Source organism: Struthio camelus, unplaced genomic scaffold (assembly GCF_040807025.1).
Source record: "Struthio camelus isolate bStrCam1 unplaced genomic scaffold, bStrCam1.hap1 HAP1_SCAFFOLD_87, whole genome shotgun sequence".
In the NCBI taxonomy this organism is placed as follows: Eukaryota; Metazoa; Chordata; class Aves; order Struthioniformes; family Struthionidae; genus Struthio; species Struthio camelus.
In genome coordinates this window covers 97,629-122,922 of record NW_027182724.1, presented here as the reverse complement: position 1 = coordinate 122,922, position 25,294 = coordinate 97,629, and the positions used below count along the sequence as shown (strand labels likewise).

The window sequence follows — 25,294 nt, the reverse complement described above, 5'->3', positions numbered from 1 at the left end:
CCTGCCCCTCATTACCCCAATCACCCCCTGCTCCCCCCTGCCCCTCATTACCCCAATTACCCCCTGCTCCCCCCTGCCCCTCATTACCCCAATCACCCCCTGCCCCCCTGCCCCTCATTACCCCAATTACCCCCTGCTCCCCCTCCTGCCCCTCATTACCCCAATCACCCCCTGCTCCCCCCCTGCCCCTCATTACCCCAATCACCCCCTGCTCCCCCCTCCTGCCCCTCATTACCCCAATCACCCCCTGCTCCCCCTCCTGCCCCTCATTACCCCAATCACCCCCTGCTCCCCCTCCTGCCCCTCATTACCCCAATTACCCCCTGCTCCCCCTCCTGCCCCTCATTACCCCAATCACCCCCTGCTCCCCCCCTGCCCCTCATTACCCCAATCACCCCCTGCCCCCCCCTCCTGCCCCTCATTACCCCAATTACCCCCTGCTCCCCCCTCCTGCCCCTCATTACCCCAATCACCCCCTGCTCCCCCCCGCCCCTCATTACCCCAATTACCCCAATTACCCCCTGCTCCCCCCCCCCCCCGGCGTAGGCCCAAGCCGCGGCCTTTCCTGGCGGCGGCGGCCGGGCGCGGGGCGGCGGCGCGGGGCGGCGGGCGCAGGCGAGACCGCGGCGCCTCAGCGACCTCCGGCCGGCTGCGCGCGCACCTCGTGCATATTCATGAGGGAGGGCGTGGTCCCGGCGCGCGCGCGCGCGCCTCATGAATTATTCATGAGCGCCTCCCACCGGCGCGCTGGGGGTGGGGAGGGGGTGGTGAGAAGGAAGCGCGGGAAGCGCTGCCCGGCCGGGAGAAGCTGGTGGGCGGCTCCAGCCCTCTCTGCCCGCCCCTCTGCCGCTTCGTCGTCCTCTTCTGAAGGCGGCGGCGGCCCCTCTCCGCGCCTCCGCCCCGCTTCCCCCCCCTCCCTCCCCTTCCCCGCGACTTGGTACGCTCCGGTCCCCCCCCTCCCCTCACACCGCCCGTTGGCTCCGCCCCTGCGCCCGGCCCTCCCCGCGCGGGGAGGGGGGGGAAGGGGCGAGTCTATATAAGGCGGCGCGGGCGGCGCCGACGCTCAGTCGCGCCGGGGAGCGCGGAGGGGTCGGACCGAAAGGGAGGGGGACCCCGGCCGGGCACCGGCAGTCCCGGCGGGGAGGGAGGTTTTTGTGAAGGGGGGGGGTTAGGTTCACCGGTGTCCCCGGTGGGGCCGGTACCGTCCGGGCGGGCCGTTTCGTTCCGTTACAGCGGAGGCGGCGTGCGGCCGCGGCCCACTTCGGCGCCATGCACGGCGGGCCGCCCTCCGGGGACAGCGCCTGCCCGCTGCGCACCATCAAACGCGTACAGTTCGGCATCCTCAGCCCCGACGAGATGGTACCGGACGGCGGGAGAAAGGGGGCCGGGGGCGAAAGGGAAGGGAAAGGGGGCCGGTTAGTGCCAACCGGGCAGGGAGGCGGTAGCGGCGGGTTGGGGGGGGGGGGGGGAACCGGCACACAAAATGGCGGCCGCCTGGCCCGGGGCACCGAGTGGGGCAGCCCGGGCCCGAGCGGTGCCCGCCGCGGTAGAGCGCCCCCCGCAGGCTGGGGGCGGCGCCATCCCCACGCCGCCTGGGGTTGGGTTGGGGGGGGGGCAGAGTTGGCATGTCCCTTGGGTTGCCCCTAGCTGGGGAGGAGGGGGGGGGGCCCTGTTAGAGGGCTTGGGGTGCCCCCAAGATGTGTGAAGGCGGCTGGGGTTGCCCTAGGGTTGCCCCTGGGGTACCTAGGGGGGTGTTTTGGGGCATCCTGGGGGTCTATTGGGGCTTCCTGGGGCGCTTGGGAGGTACATTGGGGTGTCCTGGGGGTCCATTTGGGCTTCCTGGGGCACTTGGAAGGTACATTGGGGTGTCTAGGGGCTCCCTGGGGTGCTTGGGAGGTACGTTGGTGTGTCTTGGGGGTCCACTGGGGCTCCCGGGGTGCTTGGGAGGTACATTGGGGTGTCCTGGGGGTCCATTTGGGCTTCCTGGGGCACTTGGAAGGTACATTGGGGTGTCTAGGGGCTCCCTGGGGTGCTTGGGAGGTACATTGGGGTGTCCTGGGGGTCCATTTGGGCTTCCTGGGGCACTTGGAAGGTACATTGGGGTGTCTAGGGGCTCCCTGGGGTGCTTGGAAGGTACATTGGGGTGTCCTGGGGGTCCATTTGGGCTTCCTGGGGCACTTGGAAGGTACATTGGGGTGTCTAGGGGCTCCCTGGGGTGCTTGGAAGGTACATTGGGGTGTCTTGGGGGTCCATTTGGGCTTCCTGGGGCACTTGGAAGGTACATTGGGGTGTCTAGGGGCTCCCTGGGGTGCTTGGGAGGTACGTTGGGGTGTTTTGGGGGTCCACTGGGGCTCCCGGGGTGCTTGGGAGGTACATTGGGGTGTCCTGGGAGTCCATTGGGGCTCCTGGGGTGCTTGGGAGGTACGTTGGGGTGTCTTGGGGGTCTTTTGGGGCTCCTGGGGCACTTGGAAGGCACATTGGGGTGTCTAGGGGGTCCATTGAGGCTCCTGGGGGTGCCTGGAAGGTACGCTGAGGTGGCCCGAGGTGTCCTCGGGCACCTGGAAGGTGTATTGGGATGTCTAGGGTTGTCTCAGGGGTCCATTGGAGCTCCCTAGGGTGCTTGGAAGGTACACTGGGGTGGCCAGAGGTGCCTTGGGGTGCTTGGAAGGTACACTGGGGTGGCTGGGGTGTCCTGGGGGTCCATTGAGGCTCCTGGGGGTGCTCAGAAGGTATATCGAGGTGGCCGGGGTGTCCTCGGGCACCTAGAAGAGACATTGAGGTGGCCAGGGGTGCTCTGGGGAGCCATTGGGGTACCCTGGGGCACCTGGAAGTTGTTTTGGGGTTCCCTGCCGTACCTGGTAGGTCCACTGAGATGGCTGAGGGTGTCCTGGGCATGCCCTGGGACACCTGGAAGCTCTCTTGGGGTAGCCGGGGTGCCCTGGAAGGTCTGTTGGGATGCCCAGGGGTGCCCTAGGGTGGGTAGCGGGTCCTTGGGAGTGCCTGGAAGGTGCATTGAGGTGCCCTGGGGAGGGCCAGGGTGGCGGGGGGATTATTTGGAGCTGCTTTGGAGGTGTCTCAGGGCCACCTGGGGGAGCACGGCGGCGATTAGGGACGCCCCAGGGTCTGGGGGCACTGATTTGGGGACGTTAGGGCAGAGGGGCTGGGTGGCCCTTAGGTCGGGGGGTGAAGGGAGGGTGCATAGGCGCCGGGATGGGGCTTGGCAGATCCCGGGGTAGGAGTTGGTTTCGGGGGGAGGGAAAAAGGGGGGTGCAAGGACGGGGAAGAGCAGCCGCTGTCCCGGCATTTCCGGGTTCTTCTCCGGGGTGGAGCTGGGCTGGGGCTTGTCTCTGGCGGGTTTAACCCTGCGCTCGCCCTGTCCCCGTGGCCGCGGCGGGGTTAAAATTGCGCTTTGCAAAGGACTAAAAGGCAAAAGAGCGGGGGTTTGGGGTGCCTGTGAGGTTGGGGGGAGGCCCTGAGGCCCCCCGAAAACAGGAGACCAGCTTGGGAGATGGGATTTCGCCCTCCGTGCCTCAGTTTCCCCTAACCCGTTTTCTCCCCCCCCACCTTCGCAGAAACGCATGTCGGTGACCGAAGGGGGCATCAAGTACCCCGAGACCACGGAGGGGGGGCGCCCCAAGCTGGGGGGCCTCATGGACCCCCGCCAGGGCGTCATCGAGAGGACGGGGCGCTGCCAGACCTGCGCGGGTGAGTGGTGGCCCCCCATGACCTCCTTCTGCTTCCCAGGGCTGTTCCAGGAGTGTGGCAGGATCTGGTGGGGGCGGGGGGGTGGTTTGGGTGTTATTTTGGGCTGGAAAGGGGGATGGAGACGCCTTAGGGCAGGCGATTCCCTGTCCCAAACTGACCTGTGCTGAGCGACAGCGTCTCGCCTTGATTTAGAGACGCTCTGGGGCCTTTTGGGTGACGATTTGTTCTTTAGGGATGTTCTCGGTGTCCCCTTTCCGCCAGAAAAACAGGAGATGCCTCGAAACAGCAGTTTCTTTCCTCGAACCGTGGTGGTTCCCCATGCCAAGTTGCTTTGTCCCATGTGGAAGCAGCTCTCCTTGATTTAGAGCCTCCCTGGTGCATTTTTGGGAGACAATTTGTTCTTTGGGGATGTCCCAGGGGTCCTGTTTTTGACGGAGAAGCGGGAGACGCCTCAAAGCAGCAGTTTCCTTCCTTTAGCATCTCGGTTTACCGTCCCAACCTGCCTTGTCCCGCAAGGGAACGTCTTGCCTCATTTTAGAGCTGCTCCAGGATACTTTTGGGGGCCGATCTGCTCTTTGGGGACACCTTTGGTGTTAACATGCAGGCCGGAAAAGTCGGAGGTGCCTCCGGGCACCCATTTTTCCTCAAGAGTCCCCGTCCCGAGTTGTCCTGTCCCGTTCGGAAGTGTCTCCTTTGCCTTTAGAGCTTTTCTGGGCTACTTTGGGGGGCAATTCGCTCTTTGGAGACGCTGTATTATGTTTCAGACCAAAAAAAAAGCAAGACGTGTGAAAGTATTTGTGTCGTTTTTTATCCTAAGCTGTTTTATTCTACGTGAGAACATTTTAGGTCAGTTTAGAGCTTCTCAGGAACGTTTTGGGGAAAGATCCTACAATCAGGCCACAGAACTGGAGGGTTTGGGGTCTCCCCACCCAAAGCCTCAGCCGCCCCGTGAGGACCCGCAGGGTGACGGGGCACCCGTTCTCTCCGCAGGTAACATGACCGAGTGCCCGGGCCACTTTGGCCACATCGAGCTGGCCAAGCCCGTCTTCCACGTGGGCTTTTTGGGCAAAACCATGAAGATCTTGCGCTGCGTTTGCTTCTTCTGCTCCAAGCTCCTGGTGGACTCGGTGAGCCCGTTGGCTGTGGATTTAGAGGGTTGTTTTCGGCACCTTTTACAGCAAAAGGGTCGAATCTGCCCCCTGAAAATACCCTTTGGGATGAGGCCGAAGGGATGGGGAGGACAAGGAGGAGATGCCGAAGGGGTTGATCCTTCCCGTGGGGCTTCTTTATCGATGCCGCCCCCTTCCTGATGGAGCTGGACCCTCCTCGGAGGGGGACAAAGCCCCGAAAAAGCGGGAAGGAACCCTCTTAAAGCCGAGCCTGTTGTGACGGCGTTGCGTTTTCCCCAGAACAACCCCAAAATCAAGGACATCCTGGGCAAGTCCAAGGGGCAGCCCAAGAAGCGCCTGACGCACGTCTACGACCTCTGCAAAGGCAAGAACATCTGCGAGGGCGGCGAGGAGATGGACCACAAGTTCGGTGTGGAGCAGCCCGAGGGTGACGAGGACCTCACCAAGGAGAAGGTGGGCCGGGGTGACCGGGCAGGGGGGCCACCAGGCTTTGGGGTCGCACGTCCTCCTCGCGGTGTCCAAAGTGGGTGTGGGCGGTGGCAGCCCCGAATGTCCCCTGCTACCGTGTCCTCGTCCTCCTTGTTTGTGCCCCTCTGTCCCCCGCGTGGACGTGGGGTGGTGATGGCCCCATGTTTGTTCCTCTGTTGATGCGCCCGTGTCCCTGCAGGGCCATGGGGTGTGTGGGCAGTGCCAGCCCTCTTTGTCACCTCCTTGTCCCCCCGTTGATGCCCCCCATGTCCCCGCAGGGCCATGGGGTGTGTGGGCAGTGTCAGCCCTCTTTGTCACCTCCTTGTCACCCCATTGATGCCCCCCATGTCCCCGCAGGGCCATGGGGTGTGTGGGCAGTGCCAGCCCTCTTTGTCACCTCCTTGTCCCCCCATTGATGCCCCCATGTCCCCACAGGGCCATGGGGTGTGTGGGCAGTGCCAGCCCTGTCTGTCACCCTCATGTCCTGCTGTTAACACTCCAATGTCCCCGCAGGGCCACGGGGCCTGCGGGCGGCGCCAGCCCCGCGTCCCCCGCTAACGTCCCCGTCCCCGCAGGGCCACGGGGGCTGCGGGCGGTACCAGCCCCGCATCCGGCGCTCGGGGCTGGAGCTCTACGCCGAGTGGAAGCACGTCAACGAGGACTCGCAGGAGAAGAAGATCCTGCTGAGCCCCGAGCGGGTGCACGAGATCTTCAAGCGCATCTCGGACGAGGAGTGCTTCGTGCTGGGCATGGACCCCAAGTTCGCCCGGCCCGAGTGGATGGTGTGCACGGTGCTGCCCGTGCCGCCCCTCTCCGTGCGGCCCGCCGTCGTCATGCAGGGCTCGGCCCGCAACCAGGTGGGACACGGCGGAGGGGGGGGCCGTTCTCCAGGCGGGATTCGGGGGGGACCCTGGACGCTTGGGGCCCGGCGCGCGCGGTCCTGACCGGCGGCCGCGCGGCGCTCCGCCTGTTCCCCCGCCGCAGGACGACCTGACGCACAAGCTGGCCGACATCGTGAAGATCAACAACCAGCTGCGGCGCAACGAGCAGAACGGGGCGGCCGCCCACGTCATCGCCGAGGACGTCAAGCTGCTGCAGTTCCACGTGGCCACCATGGTGGACAACGAGCTGCCGGGGCTGCCCCGGGTGAGCCGCCGGGCATGCTGGGAGGGCGGCCGAGCTGCAAGGCATGCTGGGAGATTGGCCAAGCTCCAGGGCGTGCTGGGAGGGCGGCCGAGACCCAAAGCATGTTGGGAGCTGCAAGGCATGCTGGGAGAGCTGCTAAGCAGTAGGACATCTTAGGAGGGCAGTTGAGCCCTGGGGCATGCTGGGAGGTTGGCTAAAGTGCAAGACATGCTGGGGGTTTGGCCAAGCCCAGGGGCATGCTGGGTGGGCAGGTGAGGCACAATGCATGCTGGGAGCTGCAAGGCATGCTGGGAGAGCTGCCAAGCAGTGGGATGTCTTAGAGTGGTTGAGCCCTGGGGCATGCTGGGAGGTTGGCCAAGGTGCAATGTGTGCTGGGAGGTTGGCCAAGCCCTGGGGCATGCTGGGAGGTGGGTGGAGATGCAATGCATGCTGGGAGGTTGGCCAAGCCCTGGGGCACGCTGGGAGGTTGGCCAAGGCGCAATGTATGCTGGGAGGTGGGTGGAGATGCAATGCATGCTGGGAGGTTGGCCAAGCCCTGGGGTACGTTGGGAGGTTGGCCAAGGCGCAATGCATGCTGGGAGGTGGGTGGAGGTGCAATGTATGCTGAGAGGTTGGCCAAGCCCTGGGGCACGTTGGGAGGTTGGCCAAGGCGCAATGCATGCTGGGAGGTTGGCCCGCTGACGGCCCCGGGGCGCCCGCAGGCCATGCAGAAGTCCGGGCGGCCGCTGAAGTCGCTGAAGCAGCGGCTCAAGGGCAAGGAGGGCCGGGTGCGGGGCAACCTCATGGGCAAGCGCGTGGACTTCTCGGCCCGCACCGTCATCACGCCCGACCCCAACCTCTCCATCGACCAAGTGGGCGTGCCCCGCTCCATCGCCGCCAACATGACCTTCGCCGAGATCGTCACCCCCTTCAACATCGACCGGTACCCCGGTTTGGGGGAGGGGGACACGCGGGCGGGGGGTGTCCTCTGCTCCGGCCCTGGTGGTGCCCAGGGTGTTGGAGCACCTGGGGATCACCTGGGGGAGACGTAGGAAGCAGGAGTGGACGTGGAGGGAAACCCGGGATCACCTGGGGGTGGATGTGGGGAGTAGGGGTGGACCTGGGGGGCACCCACAGATCCCCTGGGTGGACGAGGGGGGTGTGGGGGGCACCTAGGGATCCCCTGGGTGGACGTGGGGAGCAGGGGTGGCCGTGGGGGGCAACCAGGGATCCCCTGGGTGGATGTGGGGAGCAGGGGTGGACGTAGGGGGGCACTCACAGATCTCCTGGGTGGACGGGGGAGGTGTGGGGGGCACCTAGGGATCCTCTGGGTGGACATGGGGGGCACGTGGAGATCCCTTGGGTGGATGTGGAGTTTGTGGGGGGCCACCCGAGGATCCCCTGGGGGGTCATGGCACCCACGGATCCCCTTGACGTGACGTGGGGGTCAGGAGAAGGCTCGCGGGGAGCCCGTGGGTGGACATAGGGGTCGTGGTGGGGGGGCATATGGGGAGCTGGGGGTGGCCGTGGGGGGCACCCAGAGGTGCCATGGCGTTGGGGAGCACCCAAGGAGGCGCAGGTGGACATGGGGGTCTTGAGGGGGCACCCGGGGAGCTTGGGGTGGACGTGGGGGGCACCCCCTGACCCCCCCTCCCGGTGCCCCCCCAGGCTGCAGGAGCTGGTGCGTCGGGGCAACAGCCAGTACCCCGGGGCCAAGTACATCATCCGCGACAACGGCGACCGCATCGACCTGCGCTTCCACCCCAAACCCAGCGACCTCCACCTCCAGATCGGCTACAAGGTGACGCCGGGGGGGGGGGGGGAGGTGGCGCTTTTTTGGGGCGCCCCAGGGCACGAGGCACCCCAGCCACGATGCTGGTGGGCTGGGGAGGGGGCAAAGAGCAGAGCAGGGATTGATTTTGGGGTCCCCGGAGAACCTGCGTTTCGTAGTGGCTCCATCGTGGTTTGAAGGAGTCAGTCTGGGTTTGGGGGTCCCAGGAGACCTTGAATTTTGGGGGACCAGCTCTGGATTTTGGCATCACTAAAATATTCTGGTTTTTTGGGAGCAACCGTGGTTTTGGGGTCCCTGAAGAGCTCTGTGTTTTAGGGGGAGCAGCACCTGGTTTTGAGATGCCCAAAGAGTCTTGTTTTTTGAGGAGGATCAGTCCTGGTTTTGGGGTCCTGGAAGACCCTGGATTTTAGGGGATCAACCTCTGGTTTTGGGGTCACTGGAGAGCCCTGGATCCTGGGGGTCAGCCCTGGTTTTGGGGCCATTAAGGAGCCCTTGGTCTTCAGGAGGGCAGTCCTGGTTTGGGGCTCCTTGAAAAAGCCTAGGATTTTGGGGGGCTAATCCCTGGTTTTGGGGTCTCCAAGGAGACTGAGTGGTTAGACCCATCCTGGTTTTGGGGTGCCAGCTCGGGGACCCCAGCTGACGCTGGCTCTGTCCCCAGGTGGAGCGACACATGTGCGACGGGGACATCGTCATCTTCAACCGCCAGCCCACGCTGCACAAGATGTCCATGATGGGCCACCGGGTCCGCATCCTGCCCTGGTCCACCTTCCGCCTCAACCTCAGGTACCCCGGTGCCCCCCGACCTGCCCTGTTGTGAGGGACTGGCGCCCCCAAACCTGTTCTGGTGCCCCCAAACTGCCCCTGACCCCAAACTTGCCCCACTGCAGGCGCGTGGTGCCCCCAAACCTCTGTGAGTGCCCCCGAACCGTTCCCCTGAGCCCAAATCCGCCTCAGACTTGTCCAACTGTAGGTCCTTACTGTCCCTAAAATTACCTGGCTGTCCTTAAAATTGCCACCGTGACCTTAAGCTGATTCTGTGACCTTAAAGCTATTCTGAACCTGTCCTGCTGCAGATCCCTGGTGCCCCGAAACTGCCCACGTGTCCCCAAAACTGTGTCCCCAAAACTCCCCTGCTGTGAAGGCCTCAGTGTCCCCCCAAACTTCCCAGGTGTCCCTAAAACATCCCTCCGTGGCCCCAAACCTGCCCAGGCGCCCCCAAAACCACCCCACGAAGGGCCCTGCCGGGGGCGAGCCGGGCTCCGCGCCCCTCCCGCCGGGTGACGCCGCCGTCCCCGCAGCGTCACCACCCCCTACAACGCCGACTTCGACGGCGACGAGATGAACCTGCACCTGCCGCAGTCGCTGGAGACGCGGGCCGAGATCCAGGAGTTGGCCATGGTGCCCCGCATGATCGTCACCCCGCAGTCGAACCGGCCCGTCATGGGCATCGTGCAGGACACGCTCACCGCCGTCCGCAAGTTCACCAAGCGCGACGTCTTCCTGGAGCGCGTGAGTGCGGCCGGGGCCTTTTGGGGTGGTGGGGCCTTTTTTTGGAGGCGGTTTCCCGTGCTGTGGGAGAGTTTTGGGGTGCTCCCAGGGCATCCCTGATCTACTGAAGTGGGGGGGGGGCTTGTGGGGTGTCCCCAGGCTATGGGAGGCCTTCGGGGGCTCGTGTACAGGGTTTGAGGGTGCTTGTGGGGTAGCCCTGAGGTGTTAGGGGATTTTTGTGGGGGGAGTTAGGGTGTCCTTGGGCTGTAGGAAGGAATTGGAGGGTGGTTATGGGCTGTCCTTGAGGTGTAGTGTTTTGGGGAGGGGGGGAGGGTTGCGGGGTACCTTTGGGGTGTAGGAAGATTGTGGTACTCATGGGGAGTCCTTGGGTTGCAGATGGTTTTGGGGTGGTTGTAGAGCATCCTCGGGCTGTAGCAGGACTTTGGGGTGTTTATGGGGTGTCCATGGGCTGTAAGGTTTTTCAGGGTGTTACAGAGCATCTTTGGGCTGTGGCCTTGAAAATTTGGGGGTGTTTACGGGGCATCCCTGAGGTGTCAAGCTTTTGGTGGGGGGGGGGGTTGTAGAGCATCCTTGGGCTGTGACTTTGGGGATTTGGGGGTGTTGCGACCCGTCCCTGGCTCACGGGGTGTCCCGGTGGCCCCCGGAGCGGCTTTTGGGGCGCTCGCAGCCCGCGGGGCGCTGACAGGGGTGTCGCGGCCACAGGGCGAGGTGATGAACCTGCTGATGTTCCTGTCGACGTGGGACGGGAAGGTGCCCCAGCCGGCCATCCTGAAGCCCCGGCCCCTGTGGACGGGCAAACAGATCTTCTCCCTCATCATCCCGGGCCACATCAACTGCATCCGCACCCACAGCACCCACCCCGACGACGAGGACAGCGGGCCCTACAAGCACATCTCGCCCGGCGACACCAAGGTGGGGGGGGCGTTTGGGGACGTCCCAGGATGGGTGTAAAGGGGTACGGAGGATCCTTGAGGTGATGGGAGGTGGGCAGTGGGTGAGCAAAGGGGATCTAGAGCGTCCCTGGTGTGGCTGCAGCGGGGGTCTGGGGTAGTTGGGTGTGGGACACAAGTGTCTTCCAGGGTGGTTAGGGGAGACCCTGGGAGTGACTGGGGACATCCCAAGGTGGCCTTGGGGTGGGTGAAGGGGACGGGGAGGATCTGTGGGATGGCAGAGTGGGACTCGGAGGACCTCCAGGGTGGTTGGGGGTGACCGTGGGATGTCCCAGGGTGGTTTTGGGGTGGGTAAAAGGGGTACAGAGCATCTTTGGGGTGGTTGAGGGGAGCTTGCGGTGCCTGTAAGGACTGTGCGGGGGCTCTGGGGGGGGTTGGGGCAGATCTGAGAGGGGGTTGTGGGGTAACTGGGGGATGTGGGGGGTGCCCAGGGGGTCCGGCAGCCCGATTCACGTCCACCCCCCCCCCACCCAAACGCAGGTGATCGTGGAGAACGGGGAGCTCATCATGGGCATCCTGTGCAAGAAGTCGCTGGGCACCTCGGCGGGCTCCCTGGTGCACATCTCCTACCTGGAGATGGGCCACGACACCACCCGCCTCTTCTACAGCAACATCCAGACCGTCATCAACAACTGGCTCCTCATTGAGGGTGAGCGGGGGCCCAGGCATCCGGGGGATCCCTTCAACCCTCACCCCCAATGGGACCCCCCTTTCCTTTGTTGATCAGTGCCTACCGTAGGCCCTTTCCTCCCTGGAGAGTGTTTTTGGGGTGGAGGGCACCCTGGGGGGCAGAGTTATGGGTGGGGCACCCCCCACCTAATCCTCCTCCTTGCCCCTCTTCAGGCCACACAATCGGCATTGGGGACTCCATTGCCGACGCCAAGACGTACCAGGACATCCAGAACACCATCAAGAAGGCCAAGCAGGATGTCATTGAGGTGGGTGGTGGGTTTTGGGGGGCTTCCCGGCAGAGATTTGGGGTGCCCTCAGGGACGTGTTGGTGTCCAGGGGAGGGGAGGTGCTCCCTGGGGTGTTTTGGAGCACCCTTGGGGTCCTCACAGAGTCCTGGGAAGGTTTTGGGGCACTCGCCAGGGTTTTGTAGCACCCTCGGTGACATCGCAGTGTCCCAGTGAAATTTTTGGGTGCTTTCCAAGGTTTTGGAGCACCCTTGGTGATGTTGTAGTGTCTCAGAAGGGGTTTTGGAGCACTCTCAGTGACATTGTGGTGTCCCTGCAAGGTTTTGAGGCATTCTTTGGGGTTGTGGAGCTCCTTCCGTGATGTCTCAGTGTCCCCGTGAGGTTTTGGGGTGTTCCCTGGGATCTCGGGACGCCCCGATGACACCGTGGGGTGCTTGGGGGTGGGGTGCCGGCAGGTCATTGAGAAGGCGCACAACAACGAGCTGGAGCCGACGCCAGGGAACACGCTGCGGCAGACCTTCGAGAACCAGGTGAACCGCATCCTCAACGATGCCCGTGACAAGACCGGCTCCTCTGCCCAGAAGTCACTCTCGGAGTACAACAACTTCAAGTCCATGGTGGTGTCGGGTGCCAAAGGGTCCAAGATCAACATCTCCCAGGTGCGGGGGTCTGGGGGGTGTCGATGGGACCTGGGGGCAGGTCCCTATGGGAGCTGGAGAACCCTTACAGGGTCCTCGTGGGGGTCTGGGGATCCATGGTGGTGTTGGGCTCCAGAAACAACATCTCTCAGGTACAGGAATCCTTATGGGGTCTGGTAGCTGGAGAATGACAGTGGGGGCCAGAGGAGTCTTGGGTTCCCTATGGGGTCTGGGAGGTGCCCTTGGCCACCAGAGGGGTCTGAGGGAGTCTCTGTGGGGTCTGGAGGATCCAGTGGGGCCCTCCCAAGGTCTGGAGAGAGATGGAGGGGCTCTAGGTGGGCCCCATGGGTGCCAGAGTTGTCTAGAAGGTCCCTATGGGGTCTGGAGGACCCTGTGAGGTCCTCCCAAGGATCTGGAGAGACATGGAGAGGGTCTGGGGGCTCCCTAAGGGGTTGGAGGGTGCAAGGAGGCTCGTGGGGAGAGCAGCACTGCGTGGCGTCTCATCCCTGCATCCCCACCCCCAGGTCATCGCGGTGGTGGGGCAGCAGAACGTGGAGGGCAAGCGCATCCCCTTCGGCTTCAAGCACCGCACGCTGCCCCACTTCATCAAGGACGACTACGGCCCCGAGAGCCGCGGCTTCGTGGAGAACTCCTACCTGGCCGGGCTCACCCCCACCGAGTTCTTCTTCCACGCCATGGGTGGCCGCGAGGGCCTCATCGACACCGCCGTCAAGACAGCTGAGACGGGTGAGCCCCTGGGGTTGTCCTGCACCTCCTGCCGCATCCCGGGGGGCTTCTGTGTCCCTGAAGAGGTCCTCCAGATCCTCCCTGGAGACCTTGAGGGATCCCCCAAACTCTCCCTGGCGCTCCTGGGGATCCCCCAAACTCTCCCTGGAGCTCCTGAAGACCCCTCCAACCTTCCCCACAGCCTACCTGGCTCCCTCAGGGAACCCCCCCCAACCCTTCTTTGAGCTCCTGGGGACCCCCAAACCTTTATCACATCCTGTCTGGATTCCTCAGGGACTGTCCAAACCCTCCCTGGATCTTCTAGGGACCCCCCCGAACCTGCCTCACCCCTCCTGAGAGCCCCTCTGGGAGCCGCAAACCTTCCCTGAAGGTTCCCTGGGGCCTGCCCGGACCCTTCCCAGAGACCTTCTGGGACTCCCAGACCCTCCTGAGAGCCCCTGTGGGACTCCCAGACCTTCCCCATACCTTTTCTGGATCTCTGAGACCCCCGGACCCTCCCCAGAGCCCCCTGTGCCCCTTTTCTACCCTCCCTAGAGCTCCTTTGGGACCCCCAGAGGTTCCCCAGGTCCCCCAGACCCTCTGGGTGACCGCGTACCGCCCTCGCAGGGTACATCCAGCGGCGCCTGATCAAGTCGATGGAGTCGGTGATGGTGAAGTACGACGCCACCGTGCGCAACTCCATCAACCAGGTGGTGCAGCTGCGCTACGGCGAGGACGGGCTGGCGGGCGAGAGCGTCGAGTTCCAAAACCTCGCCACCCTCAAGCCCTCCAACAAGGCCTTCGAGAAGAAGTGAGCGGGGTGTTGTCGGGGTCGGCGGGGGAGAGGATCAGCACAGTGTTGCCCTAGAGCGGGGTGTAATCTTGGGGAGGCATTGTCATGGCAACACCCCACAGCGGGGCGCAATCTTGGAGCGGGATTGGCGTTGTGGTGCCTTGAAGCGGGGTGTAATCGACGCGGTGGTACTCCGGAGGGTTGTAATCTGGGGGGATGGAATTGGCATGGTGTTGCCCCAGAATACAGTGTGACCACAAGGAAGAATTGGCATGGTGTTGGTCTGGAGTGGAATGCGGTCTAGGGGGTATTAGCGTGGTGTTGGTCTGGAGTGGGGTGTAGTCTGGGGGGTATTGGCATGGTGTTGCCCTACAGCAGGCATAACCTTGGGGGAAACTCACCCTGCCCTAGAGCTGGGTGCTTTTAGGGGGGCTCCCTTTGCTCCTGCCTCAGAGCCGGGTGCTTTTATGGGGGTCCTGGTGGGACGTTGATCCCCGGGTGACGGCTGGCGGACCCCGCGCCCCAGGTTCAAGTTCGACTACACCAACGAGCGGGCGCTGCGGCGGACGCTGCAGGAGGAGATGGTCAAGGACATCCTGAGCAACGCCCACATCCAGAACGAGCTGGAGCGCGAGTTCGAGAAGATGCGGGAGGACCGCGAGGTGCTGCGCGTCATCTTCCCCACCGGCGACAGCAAGGTGAACCCAGGCGTCCAGGGCTGACCCCTGTTTCTGACACCCCCAGGTGCTGCTCCCTGACCCACCTTGGTTTTGGGCTCTAACGCTGCCATTTTGGGATGCAGACTCCCCATTTTTGGGTGCTGACCCTTGTTTCTGCCCACCCAAGATGCGCTCCCTAACCCCCCCCCTTTTGGGGTGCAGGCCCCCTTTTCTGCACCCCCAGGTCCTGCTCTGTGACTGCCCCCTGTTTTGGGGTGCTGAGCCCCCTATTTCAGGGGACTGACCTCCATTTCTGCTCACCCTGGATGGTGTTGCCTGACCGCCCTGTTTTGGGGTGCAGACCCCCCCTGTTTTGGGGTGCTGACCCCCATTTCTGCCTCCCCCCCAGGTGGTGCTGCCCTGTAACCTGCTGCGCATGATCTGGAACGCCCAGAAGATCTTTCACATCAACTCGCGCCTCCCCTCGGACCTGCACCCTGTCAAGGTGGTGGAAGGTGAGCGGGGGGGCCTCCATGGCACTGGGACACACTAGGGGGACCCCCGTGACCCTCTGAACTGCTGGGAGGGGTGCAAGACCCTAGGAAGGTGCTGGGAAGGGGGGGGGGCTTTGGGGCCCCTCCTGATCCTCTAGGTGATGCTGGTGGGTCTTACCAGATCCCTGGGATCTCCTAGGAAGGTGCTGGGGGGCGTCCTGGCCCCCCATCATCCCTAGGAAGGTGCTAGAGGGGTCTTGGTGGCCCCCTGCCATCCCCAGAAAGGTGTTGGCAGAGCTTTTAGGCCTCCCGTGACCTAGGAGATGCCGAGGGGGCTTTTGAGACCTTCACGATCCCCAGGAAGGTGCTGAGGTCCTTGTGGCTCTCTCCCGACCCCCATTTTCCCCCCTGACCCTTGTTTTCCCCCGCCAGGGGTGAAGGAGCTGAGCCGGAAGCTGGTGATCGTCAACGGGGACGACCCGCTGAGCCGGCAGGCGCAGGAGAACGCCACGCTGCTCTTCAACATCCACCTGCGCTCCACGCTCTGCAGCCGCCGCATGGTGGAGGAGTTCCGCCTCAGCGGCGAGGCCTTCGACTGGCTCCTGGGCGAGATCGAGTCCAAGTTCAACCAGGCCATCGTGCGTGGGGCAGGAGGGGCTGGGGGGGCAATTGGGAGCTTCCAAGGGGACAGATCTGGGGGGCGAGGGCAGATCCAGGGGGCTCCAGAGGTGCCTTCAACTGGTTCCTGGGTGCGATCGAGTCCAGCCAGGCTGTCGTGTGTGGGGCAGGTTGAGGGGGGCTAGAGGGGCAGATCTGGGGTCCCAAGGGTGGCTTCAGCTGGCTCCTGGGCAAGCTTGAGTCCAAGTTCCACCAGGTCATCATGTGAGGGGCAGATTTGGGGTGTCTAGGGTGGGCTTTTCCCTGGCTTCTGGGCAAGATTGGGGATTTGGGGGGCTCAGGCAGCCATAGCGCTGGGGTTGGGGGACACCCCTGGGCATCAGGGCTGCTGCCCAGCTGCCCTTGGGTGGGTGCCCCCCACCCCAACACCCTTTTTTTCCCCCCCTCCTGCCCAGGCCCACCCCGGGGAGATGGTGGGTGCCCTGGCAGCCCAGTCCCTGGGCGAGCCAGCCACCCAGATGACCCTCAACACCTTCCACTACGCCGGTGTCTCGGCCAAGAACGTCACCCTGGGTGTCCCCCGCCTCAAGGAGCTCATCAACATCTCCAAGAAGCCCAAGACACCTTCGCTCACTGTCTTCCTCCTGGGCCAGAGCGCCCGCGACGCTGAGCGCGCCAAGGTGGGGGCACCCGCGGGTGGGGGACGCCTGGCGAGAGGCCCCACCACAAGCCCAGGTTGTCCCTGGACTGTGCTGTGTTGCACCGGTGTCCTTGTGACTACGTGTTGTCCCTGTGGGTTTGGGGTGGCCCTTCTGCATCTTCACGGCCACATGGTGTCCCCTCTGCATCCCCAAGACCATGTGGTATCTTCCCAACCATGTGATGTCCCCATGGCCACGTGTTCCCCACAGCCATGTGTGCCCCCATACCATCCCCGCACTGACCTCGCGTCTCCCCCAGGACATCCTGTGCCGCCTGGAGCACACGACGCTGCGGAAGGTGACAGCCAACACGGCCATCTACTACGACCCCAACCCGCAGAGCACGGTGGTGGCCGAGGACCAGGAGTGGGTCAACGTCTACTACGAGATGCCCGACTTTGACGTGAGCCGCATCTCGCCCTGGCTGCTCCGTGTTGAGCTCGACCGCAAGCACATGACGGACCGCAAGCTCACCATGGAGCAGATCGCTGAGAAGATCAATGCTGGTGGGTGCTGTGGGGGCATTGGGGGAGCAGGGGACACGTAGGGGGTCCTAAGGAGTACCTGGAGGAGAACTGGGAGGGTCTGGGAGGAATTAGGGGGGCACGTATGGGGTCCTGTGGGGAGCAGAGAACATGTAGAGGGTCTGGAGGGTGGATGGGAGGACATTTGGGGTCCTGGGGGAAATTGGGCTCATAGAGGGTCCTGGGGAGGAGCAGGGGCCACATGGGGGTCTTGGGGAGAGGGGAAGCTGGGGGCGTATAGAGGGACATGAAGAACATTTGGGGACTTGTGCTGAGCACGAGGAGGTCCAGAAGGGTATTTGGAGGTCCTGGGAGCAGCAGGGAGCACTGAAGGGGTTCTGGAAGGGATGTGGAGAGTACTTTGGGTCCAGGAGGGAATTGGGGGGGTTCTGGGGGACTTTGGGAGCCCTGGGGGACATTAGGGGGACTCCAGGCTGACCCCCATGTCCCCCCACCCCCCCAGGCTTTGGGGACGACCTGAACTGCATCTTCAACGACGACAATGCCGAGAAGCTGGTGCTGCGGATCCGCATCATGAACAGCGATGAGAACAAGATGCAGGAGGTGGGACGGGTCCTTGTCACCACTGGGTCCCTGTCACCTGCTGGGGTCCCCAGGACAGGGCTGGTGTTACCCTCAGGGTGTCTGTGAGGATGGGCAGGTGACATGGTTGGTGTCACCTTCAGTGTCCTTAAGGGGACAGTGGGGATGTGACACGAGGTGGCAGAGGGGGGAAGAGGGCTGGTGTCCCCGAGAAAACAGTGGGGAATGGGGCAAGGGTTGACAAAGAGGGGACAGGGCCAGTGTCACCCTCAGGATCCAGGTGTCACCCTTGAGGGAGGGACCCTGGAAGGATGGTGGGGTCAGGGAGGGGACGAGGCTGGGGTCACTCTGTGTCCCCAGGAGGTTGGTGGGGATGGGTGGGGGACAGGGCTGGTGCCCCCCTTGGGGTCCCCAGGGGGGACAGTGGGGACAGGGGCAGGGTTTCACCCTCGGTGTCCTCAGGAGGAGGAAGTGGTGGACAAGATGGATGATGACGTCTTCCTGCGGTGCATCGAGTCCAACATGCTGACGGACATGACGCTGCAGGGCATCGAGCAGATCAGCAAGGTGCGGGGGGGCACCCCTGGGTGCTGGGGGGCAGGAGAAGGTCCAGGACACCCATGGTGGTGCCTGGGGGAGAGCCCACGGGTGCTCAGTGGGTGCCTGGGTTCTTGATATGTGCCTGGGGGACACGTGGAGGTCTCCCATGGGGGTGTTTCGGAGGTCCACGGTGCTGATAAAGTGCCCATAGACACATGTGGGTGTCCAGGGATCGCCCATGGGTGCTCTTGAGGGTACCCTGGCTCTTGATACATGCCTGAGGGGCGTGTGGAGGTCTCTTGGAGGTCCAGGGTGCTGATGGTGCCCATAGGCAAGTGTGGGTGCCTGTGGGCATCCTTGGGTGCTCAAGGTGCCCCTGGGGAGCACCCGTGGGTGCTGCTGAGCCGGTCGGCCCCCTCCCCTTGCAGGTGTACATGCACCTGCCGCAGACGGACAACAAGAAGAAGATCATCATCACGGAGGACGGGGAGTTCAAGGCGCTGCAGGAGTGGATCCTGGAGACGGACGGAGTCAGCCTCATGCGGGTGCTGAGCGAGAAGGACGTGGACCCCGTGCGCACCACCTCCAACGACATCGTGGAGATCTTTACCGTGAGCTGGGGTGCATGGGGGAGCCCCCCTGGGGTGCCGGGACGCCTGGCTCCACTGTGGTAGGGTGCTTAGAGGGGCCCATTGGGTGCAGGACACCTGGGTCCCCAGGAGTGTATTGGGTTGCCTGTGAGGACCTGGTAGGTGCCCAGGAACTTGAGGAATCCCATGGGTGCCCGGACGCCTGGGTCCCCGGGAGCGTGTGGGGGATCACCGGCGGGTGCCCGGACACCTGGGCTCACTGTCACCTGCGGCGGGGGCAGGTGCTGGGCATCGAGGCGGTGCGCAAGGCCCTCGAGCGGGAGCTCTACCACGTCATCTCCTTCGATGGCTCCTACGTCAACTACCGGCACCTGGCGCTGCTCTGTGACACCATGACATCCCGTGGCCACCTCATGGCCATCACCCGCCACGGCGTCAACCGCCAGGACACCGGGCCCCTCATGAAGTGCTCCTTTGAGGAGACGGTGAGCTGGTGACCAGCTTTGGGGTGACCTAGGGTCAGATTTGGGGGTGCCAGGTGTCTTACCTGGAGAAAGATTATTTGGGTGCAGTAGCCAGATTTGAGGTGTTCTCAAACAGGCTGTGACCCAGTTAAGGCGTATCCCAGTGGCCATGGGTGCCCCAGCTGGGTTTTGGGGTGCCCTGGGGGTCAGATTTGGGGTGCCCTGGCTGGATTTGAGGATATCGGGACCGCTTTTGGTGCGTCTTGGCTGGATAAAACGCCGATTTAGGCTGCGACAGCCGGGTTCAGGGTGTCCCAAGCTGGCCGCGGCCACCTCAGTTGGCTGTGGTGGAGGGGAGGGGTGCCCGGTTGGGTTGTGGGGTGCCCTGGGGTCCCATTTAGAGTGTCCCCCGCCCCGCAGGTGGACGTGCTGATGGAGGCGGCGGCGCACGGCGAGAGCGACCCCATGAAGGGGGTGTCGGAGAACATCATGCTGGGGCAGCTGGCGCCCGCCGGCACCGGCTGCTTCGACCTGCTGCTCGACGCCGAGAAGTGCAAACACGGCATGGAGATCCCCAGCACCATCCCGGGGCTCGGCGTCGGCGGCCGTGAGTCCCGGACGCCTGGGCCCCTTCGCCGCGGTGGGAGGGGGGACGACTCGCCCACCTGGGTCTCCACGAGGCCTCGATGCCCGGGTCCCCGGGGAGGGAGATGGAGCAGCCCTGGTTGCACCTCGAGGTGCAGACCCTCAGCACCATCCCAAGGCTCGATGTTGGTGACCGTGTGTCCCGGACGCCTGGGCCCCCCTGGGGCTGGGACACCTGGGTCCCTTGTGGTGGGAGGGGGGCTTCCCGGACGCCTGGGTCCCTCTGGGGCTGGATACTTGGGTCTCTTGGAGGGACTGGGGGCCTCCCAGACGCCTGGGTCCCTGACGTGTGGGGTGGTGTGGGTGGAGGTGGAGACACCCGGGAGCCTCCCGGACGCCTGGGTCCCCTGACGGTCGTCTCTCTGCAGCCACGGGCATGTTCTTCGGGTCGGCGCCCAGTCCCATGGGGGGGATGTCCCCCGCCATGACGCCGTGGAACCAGGGAGCCACCCCCGCCTACGGGGCCTGGTCCCCCAGCGTGGGTATGTGGGGTGACGGGGGCCGGGGGGGGCACTGGGAACACTTGGGGGGGCCCGGGGGGCAGATCGGGGGGTGGCTGGGAGGCCCTGGGACAAACTGGAGGGCACAGCTACAGCTTGAGGGGCTGTTAGGGGGCACTGGGACAGGTTTGGGGGCTGTTGGGGTACTGGGGTGGCTGGGAGGCCCTGGGACAAACTGGGGAGCACTGGGGCAACTTGGGGGGTGCTGGGACTTGCTGGAGGTCTGTTGGGGAGGCCGTAGGGCAGATTAAGGGGCTCCGGATCAGTCTGGGGGTTACTGGGGGGCCCTGGGGCAAACTGGGACCTTGTTGAGAGGCCTGGGAGGCAGATTGGGGGGCCCTGGGGCAGCTGAGGGGCCAGACTGGGGGGGTACTGGAACACACTGGGAGGCCCGGGGGGGGGGGGCAGATTAGGGGGCTCTGGGGCAGGCAGGAGGCTGTTGTGGGGCCCTGGGATGCTCTGGGTGTCCTCAGGGTTCCCCCTCACCGCCTGTTTCCTCCCTCACCGCCTGTTTTTCCTCCTCGCTACAGGCAGCGGCATGACCCCCGGCGGCGCCGGCTTCTCCCCCAGCGCCGCCTCGGACGCCAGCGGCTTCAGCCCCGGCTACTCGCCGGCCTGGTCGCCCACGCCGGGCTCACCGGGATCGCCGGGGCCCTCCAGCCCCTACATCCCCTCGCCAGGTGAGTGGCGCCCCCCGGAGGCTGCCCCCGGCGGCGCCGCCGCGGGCCGCCCCCCTCACCCCTCTCTGCCCCCGCAGGCGGCGCCATGTCACCCAGCTACAGCCCCACGTCGCCCGCCTACGAGCCCCGCTCGCCGGGCGGCTACACCCCGCAGAGCCCCAGCTACAGCCCTACTTCGCCCAGCTACAGCCCGACGTCTCCCAGTTACAGCCCCACCTCGCCCAACTACAGCCCCACGTCTCCGAGTTACAGCCCCACCTCCCCCAGCTACAGCCCTACTTCGCCCAGCTACAGCCCAACATCTCCGAGCTACAGCCCTACTTCGCCCAGCTACAGCCCGACCAGCCCAAGCTACAGCCCTACTTCACCTAGCTACAGCCCGACATCTCCCAGCTACAGTCCCACCTCGCCCAGCTACAGCCCGACATCTCCCAGTTACAGCCCAACCAGCCCAAGTTACAGCCCTACTTCACCCAGCTACAGCCCGACCTCTCCCAGCTACAGTCCCACCTCACCCAGTTACAGCCCAACTTCGCCCAGCTACAGCCCTACCAGCCCCAACTACAGCCCCACTTCCCCCAATTACACCCCAACCAGCCCCAGCTACAGCCCTACCTCACCCAGCTACAGCCCTACCAGCCCCAACTATACCCCGACTTCCCCTAACTACAGCCCTACCAGCCCCAGCTACAGTCCCACCTCGCCCAGCTACAGCCCTACCAGCCCGAGTTACTCGCCCTCCAGCCCCCGCTATACCCCACAGTCACCCACCTATACCCCCTCCAGCCCTAGCTACAGCCCCAGCAGCCCATCCTATAGTCCCACCTCTCCCAAGTACACCCCGACCAGCCCCTCCTACAGCCCCAGCTCCCCCGAGTACACCCCCACCTCGCCCAAGTACAGCCCAACCAGCCCCAAGTACAGCCCTACCTCGCCCAAGTACAGCCCCACCTCTCCTACCTACAGCCCCACCACCCCCAAGTACAGCCCCACATCACCTACCTACAGCCCCACCTCGCCTGTCTACACCCCTACCAGCCCCAAGTACAGCCCCACCTCGCCCACCTACAGCCCCACCAGCCCGAAGTACAGCCCCACCTCGCCCACCTACAGCCCCACCAGCCCCAAGGGCTCCACCTACAGCCCCACATCACCTGGCTACAGCCCCACGTCACCTACCTACAGCCTCACCAGCCCAGCCATCAGCCCCGACGACAGCGACGAGGACAACTGAGCCCGGGGTAGGGGCCCGGCGCAGGCTTTGGGGGTGACCCCGAAATTGGGGAGTGGGTCAGGGGAGGACTCCCCTGGTGGGGGGTTTGCAGGGGGTGGCGTCACCTGCCCTGCCGCTACTGCAGACGGTGTAATTTATGGGTGTCGTTAGCTAACGAGGCCCTTGGGGGGTGGGGGGGAGTGGGGTGCCTGTGGGGGGGGGGTGTTGTAGGGTGTTGGGGGCGAGGGCACCCCACAGTGGCGGCTTCGGGTGTACCAGCTTGGGGGGGTCCTGTCCCCACCCTATCCTGCCCGTTGGCTGTATTCAGGGGTGGAAACCGATTGTAACTTGGCTTTTTTTGGGGGTAAATAAAACGTTTTACTAATTTTCAGCTCCGGCTCGGTGCGTGTCTGTGCGGCGCCGGGAAGGGGCCCAGGCGTCCGGGGGGTGGCGGAAGGGGCCCCCGGGGGTTGATCGGAGGTGGTTTGGGGAGGGTGTAAAAGTTGGGGGGGGGGGTGTAAAAGGGGAGGGGGGGGGGAATCAGGCCCCCGCTGGCAGCGGTGGGATTCGAACCCACGTCCCCGCGGGGACTGGAGCCTAAATCCAGCGCCTTAGACCGCTCGGCCACGCTACCGGGGCGGCGGGGGTCTGTCCGGACACCCGGCTTCACCGCGGCGGGGCGGGGGGGTGCCCGGACGCCTGGGCCCCCTGCCCATGCAGCCCCCCCCCCCGCCCCAACCCGGACACCTGGGCCCCGCACGCTGCTCCCACCTCCCTGACGCCGGAGTCTCGCGAGGCCTCGCGTTGCAAAAAACCCCCGGACGCCTGGGCCCCCGCGGGGTGCTGGGGGGAGGCCCCAGGATGCCTGGGCCCCGCAGGGTGCTGGGGGGAGGTCCCCGGACGCCTGGGCCCCGCGGGGTGCTGGGGGGAGGCCCCAGGACGCCTGGGCCCTGCAGGGTGCTGGGGGGAGGCCCCAGGACGCCTGGGCCCCGCAGGGTGCTGGGGGGAGGCCCCAGGACGCCTGGGCCCCGCAGGGTGCTGGGGGGAGGCCCCAGGACGCCTGGGCCCCCATGGGGTACTGGGGGGAGGTCCCAGGACGCCTGGGCCCCGCAGGGTGCTGGGGGGAGGTCCCCGGACGCCTGGGCCCCGCGGGGTGCTGGGGGGAGGTCCCCGGACGCCTGGGCCCTGCAGGGTGCTGGGGGGAGGTCCCCGGACGCCTGGGCCCTGCAGGGTGCTGGGGGGAGGCCCCAGGACGCCTGGGCCCCGCAGGGTGCTGGGGGGAGGCCCCAGGACGCCTGGGCCCCCATGGGGTACTGGGGGGAGGTCCCAGGACGCCTGGGCCCCGCAGGGTGCTGGGGGGAGGTCCCCGGACGCCTGGGCCCCGCGGGGTGCTGGGGGGAGGTCCCCGGACGCCTGGGCCCTGCAGGGTGCTGGGGGGAGGTCCCCGGACGCCTGGGCCCTGCAGGGTGCTGGGGGGAGGCCCTAGGACGCCTGGGCCCCGCAGGGTGCTGGGGGGAGGTCCCCGGACGCCTGGGCCCCGCAGGGTGCTGGGGGGAGGTCCCCAGACACCTGGGCCCTGCAGGGTGCTGGGGGGAGGCCCCAGGACGCCTGGGCCCCGCAGGGTGCTGGGGGGAGGCCCCCGGACGCCTGGGCCCCGCAGGGTGCTGGGGGGAGGCCCCAGGACACCTGGGCCCCGCGGGGTGCTGGGGGGAGGTCCCAGGACGCCTGGGCCCCGCAGGGTGCTGGGGGGAGGTCCCCGGACGCCTGGGCCCCGCAGGGTGCTGGGGGGAGGCCCCAGGACGCCTGGGCCCCCATGGGGTGCTGGGGGGAGGTCCCCGGACGCCTGGGCCCCCCGCGGCGGTGGTGGTGGTGGGGGGGGGCTGAGCGGGCGGGCGCGGGGTCCGGCCCGGCGGTAGCGTGGCCGAGCGGTCTAAGGCGCTGGATTTAGGCTCCAGTCCCCGCGGGGACGTGGGTTCGAATCCCACCGCTGCCAGCGGGGGCCTGATCCCCCCCCCTCCCCTTTTACACCCCCGAAACGGGTGCGCGGGCTTCGCACCCACGGGCTGCGGCTTTGCGTGCGCACGCTTGGTTGGCACACTTGTGAACGCTTGCGCACACGTCCTTTGCACGCTCGCGCGCGCTTGTTCTGCACGCTCATGCCTGCTTGTTTTACACACTCACGCACGCTTCTTTTGCACGCTCGCGCACGCTTCTTTTGCACGCTCGCGCACGCTTGTTCTGCACGCTCATGCCTGCTTGTTTTGCACACTCGTGCATGCTTGTTTTGCACGCTCGTGCACGCTTGTTCTGCACGCTCATGCCTGCTTGTTTTACACACTCGTGCATGCTTGTTTTGCACGCTCGTGCACGCTTGTCCTGCACGCTCATGCCTGCTTGTTTTGCACACTCGTGCACGCTTGTTTTGCACGCTCGCGCACGCTTGTTCTGCACGCTCATGCCTGCTTGTTTTGCACACTTGTGCATGCTTGTTTTGCACGCTCGTGCACGCTTGTTCTGCACGCTCATGCCTGCTTGTTTTACACACTCGTGCATGCTTGTTTTGCACGCTCGTGCACGCTTGTCCTGCACGCTCATGCCTGCTTGTTTTGCACACTCGTGCACGCTTGTTTTGCACGCTCGTGCACGCTTGTCCTGCACGCTCATGCCTGCTTGTTTTGCACACTCGTGCACGCTTGTTTTGCATGCTCGCGCACACTTCTTCTGCACGCTTGCATACACTTGGTTTGCACGCTCTGCATGCTTGTTCTGTACACTCGCACTCGCTTGTTTGCACGCTTGCAGACACTTTGTTTTGCACACTCGCGCACGCTTGTTCTGCATGCTCACGCCTGCTTGTTTCGCACACTCACGCACGCTTGTTTTGCACGCTCATGCCCGCTTGTTTTGCACACTCACACACACTTGGTTTGCACGCTCGCACATGCTTGTTCTGTTCACTCACACACGCGTGCTTTGCACGCTCACGCGTGCTCTCCCAGCTGCTTTGCACAGTCACCTCACTGTTTTGCACGCGCCCGCTCGCTCTGCACGCTCTCCCGGCTGCTTTGTGTGATCGTGCTGCTGTTTTGCACGTGCGCGCTCCTTTTGCACGCTCACACGTGCTCTCCCGGCTGCTTTGCATGAGCTCTCTGCTGTTTTGCACGCGCACGCTCGCTCTGCACCCTCTCCCGGCCGCTTTGCACGCTTGCAGCCCTGTTTTGCACGCGTGCGCTCGCTCTGCACCCTCTCCCGGCCGCTTTGCACGCTTGCAGCCCTATTTTGCACGCGCGCGCTCGCTCTGCACCCTCTCCCGGCCGCTTTGCACGCTTGCAGCCCTGTTTTGCACGCGCGCGCTCGCTCTGCACCCTTT

At 64.9% G+C, this 25,294-nt stretch overlaps 1 protein-coding gene and 2 non-coding genes across 3 annotated transcripts; 2 read left to right on the top strand and 1 right to left on the bottom strand.

The window, feature by feature from the left end:
* Positions 1–1,063: 1,063 nt before the first annotated feature.
* On the top strand, positions 1,064–22,315 carry POLR2A (RNA polymerase II subunit A). Its single transcript, XM_068929510.1, has 29 exons — positions 1,064–1,359; positions 3,573–3,705; positions 4,696–4,832; positions 5,115–5,288; positions 5,879–6,160; positions 6,288–6,449; positions 7,151–7,371; positions 8,097–8,229; positions 8,879–9,003; positions 9,519–9,729; positions 10,432–10,641; positions 11,160–11,328; positions 11,523–11,617; positions 12,052–12,255; positions 12,759–12,981; positions 13,588–13,771; positions 14,280–14,451; positions 14,822–14,927; positions 15,339–15,544; positions 15,980–16,204; positions 16,485–16,731; positions 17,213–17,313; positions 17,755–17,859; positions 18,261–18,443; positions 18,704–18,907; positions 19,307–19,493; positions 19,900–20,013; positions 20,562–20,711; positions 20,789–22,315. The coding sequence occupies exons 1-29, from the start codon at positions 1,270–1,272 to the stop codon at positions 21,943–21,945; spliced, it is 5,910 nt and encodes a 1,969-aa protein (XP_068785611.1). The 5' UTR covers positions 1,064–1,269; the 3' UTR covers positions 21,946–22,315.
* A 161-nt stretch (positions 22,316–22,476) lies between these two features.
* On the bottom strand, positions 22,477–22,558 carry TRNAL-UAG (transfer RNA leucine (anticodon UAG)). Its single transcript has one exon. It is a non-coding gene; the product is annotated as a tRNA-Leu (tRNA).
* A 1,277-nt stretch (positions 22,559–23,835) lies between these two features.
* Positions 23,836–23,917, top strand: TRNAL-UAG (transfer RNA leucine (anticodon UAG)). The gene has a single exon. It is a non-coding gene; the product is annotated as a tRNA-Leu (tRNA).
* Positions 23,918–25,294: the final 1,377 nt, after the last annotated feature.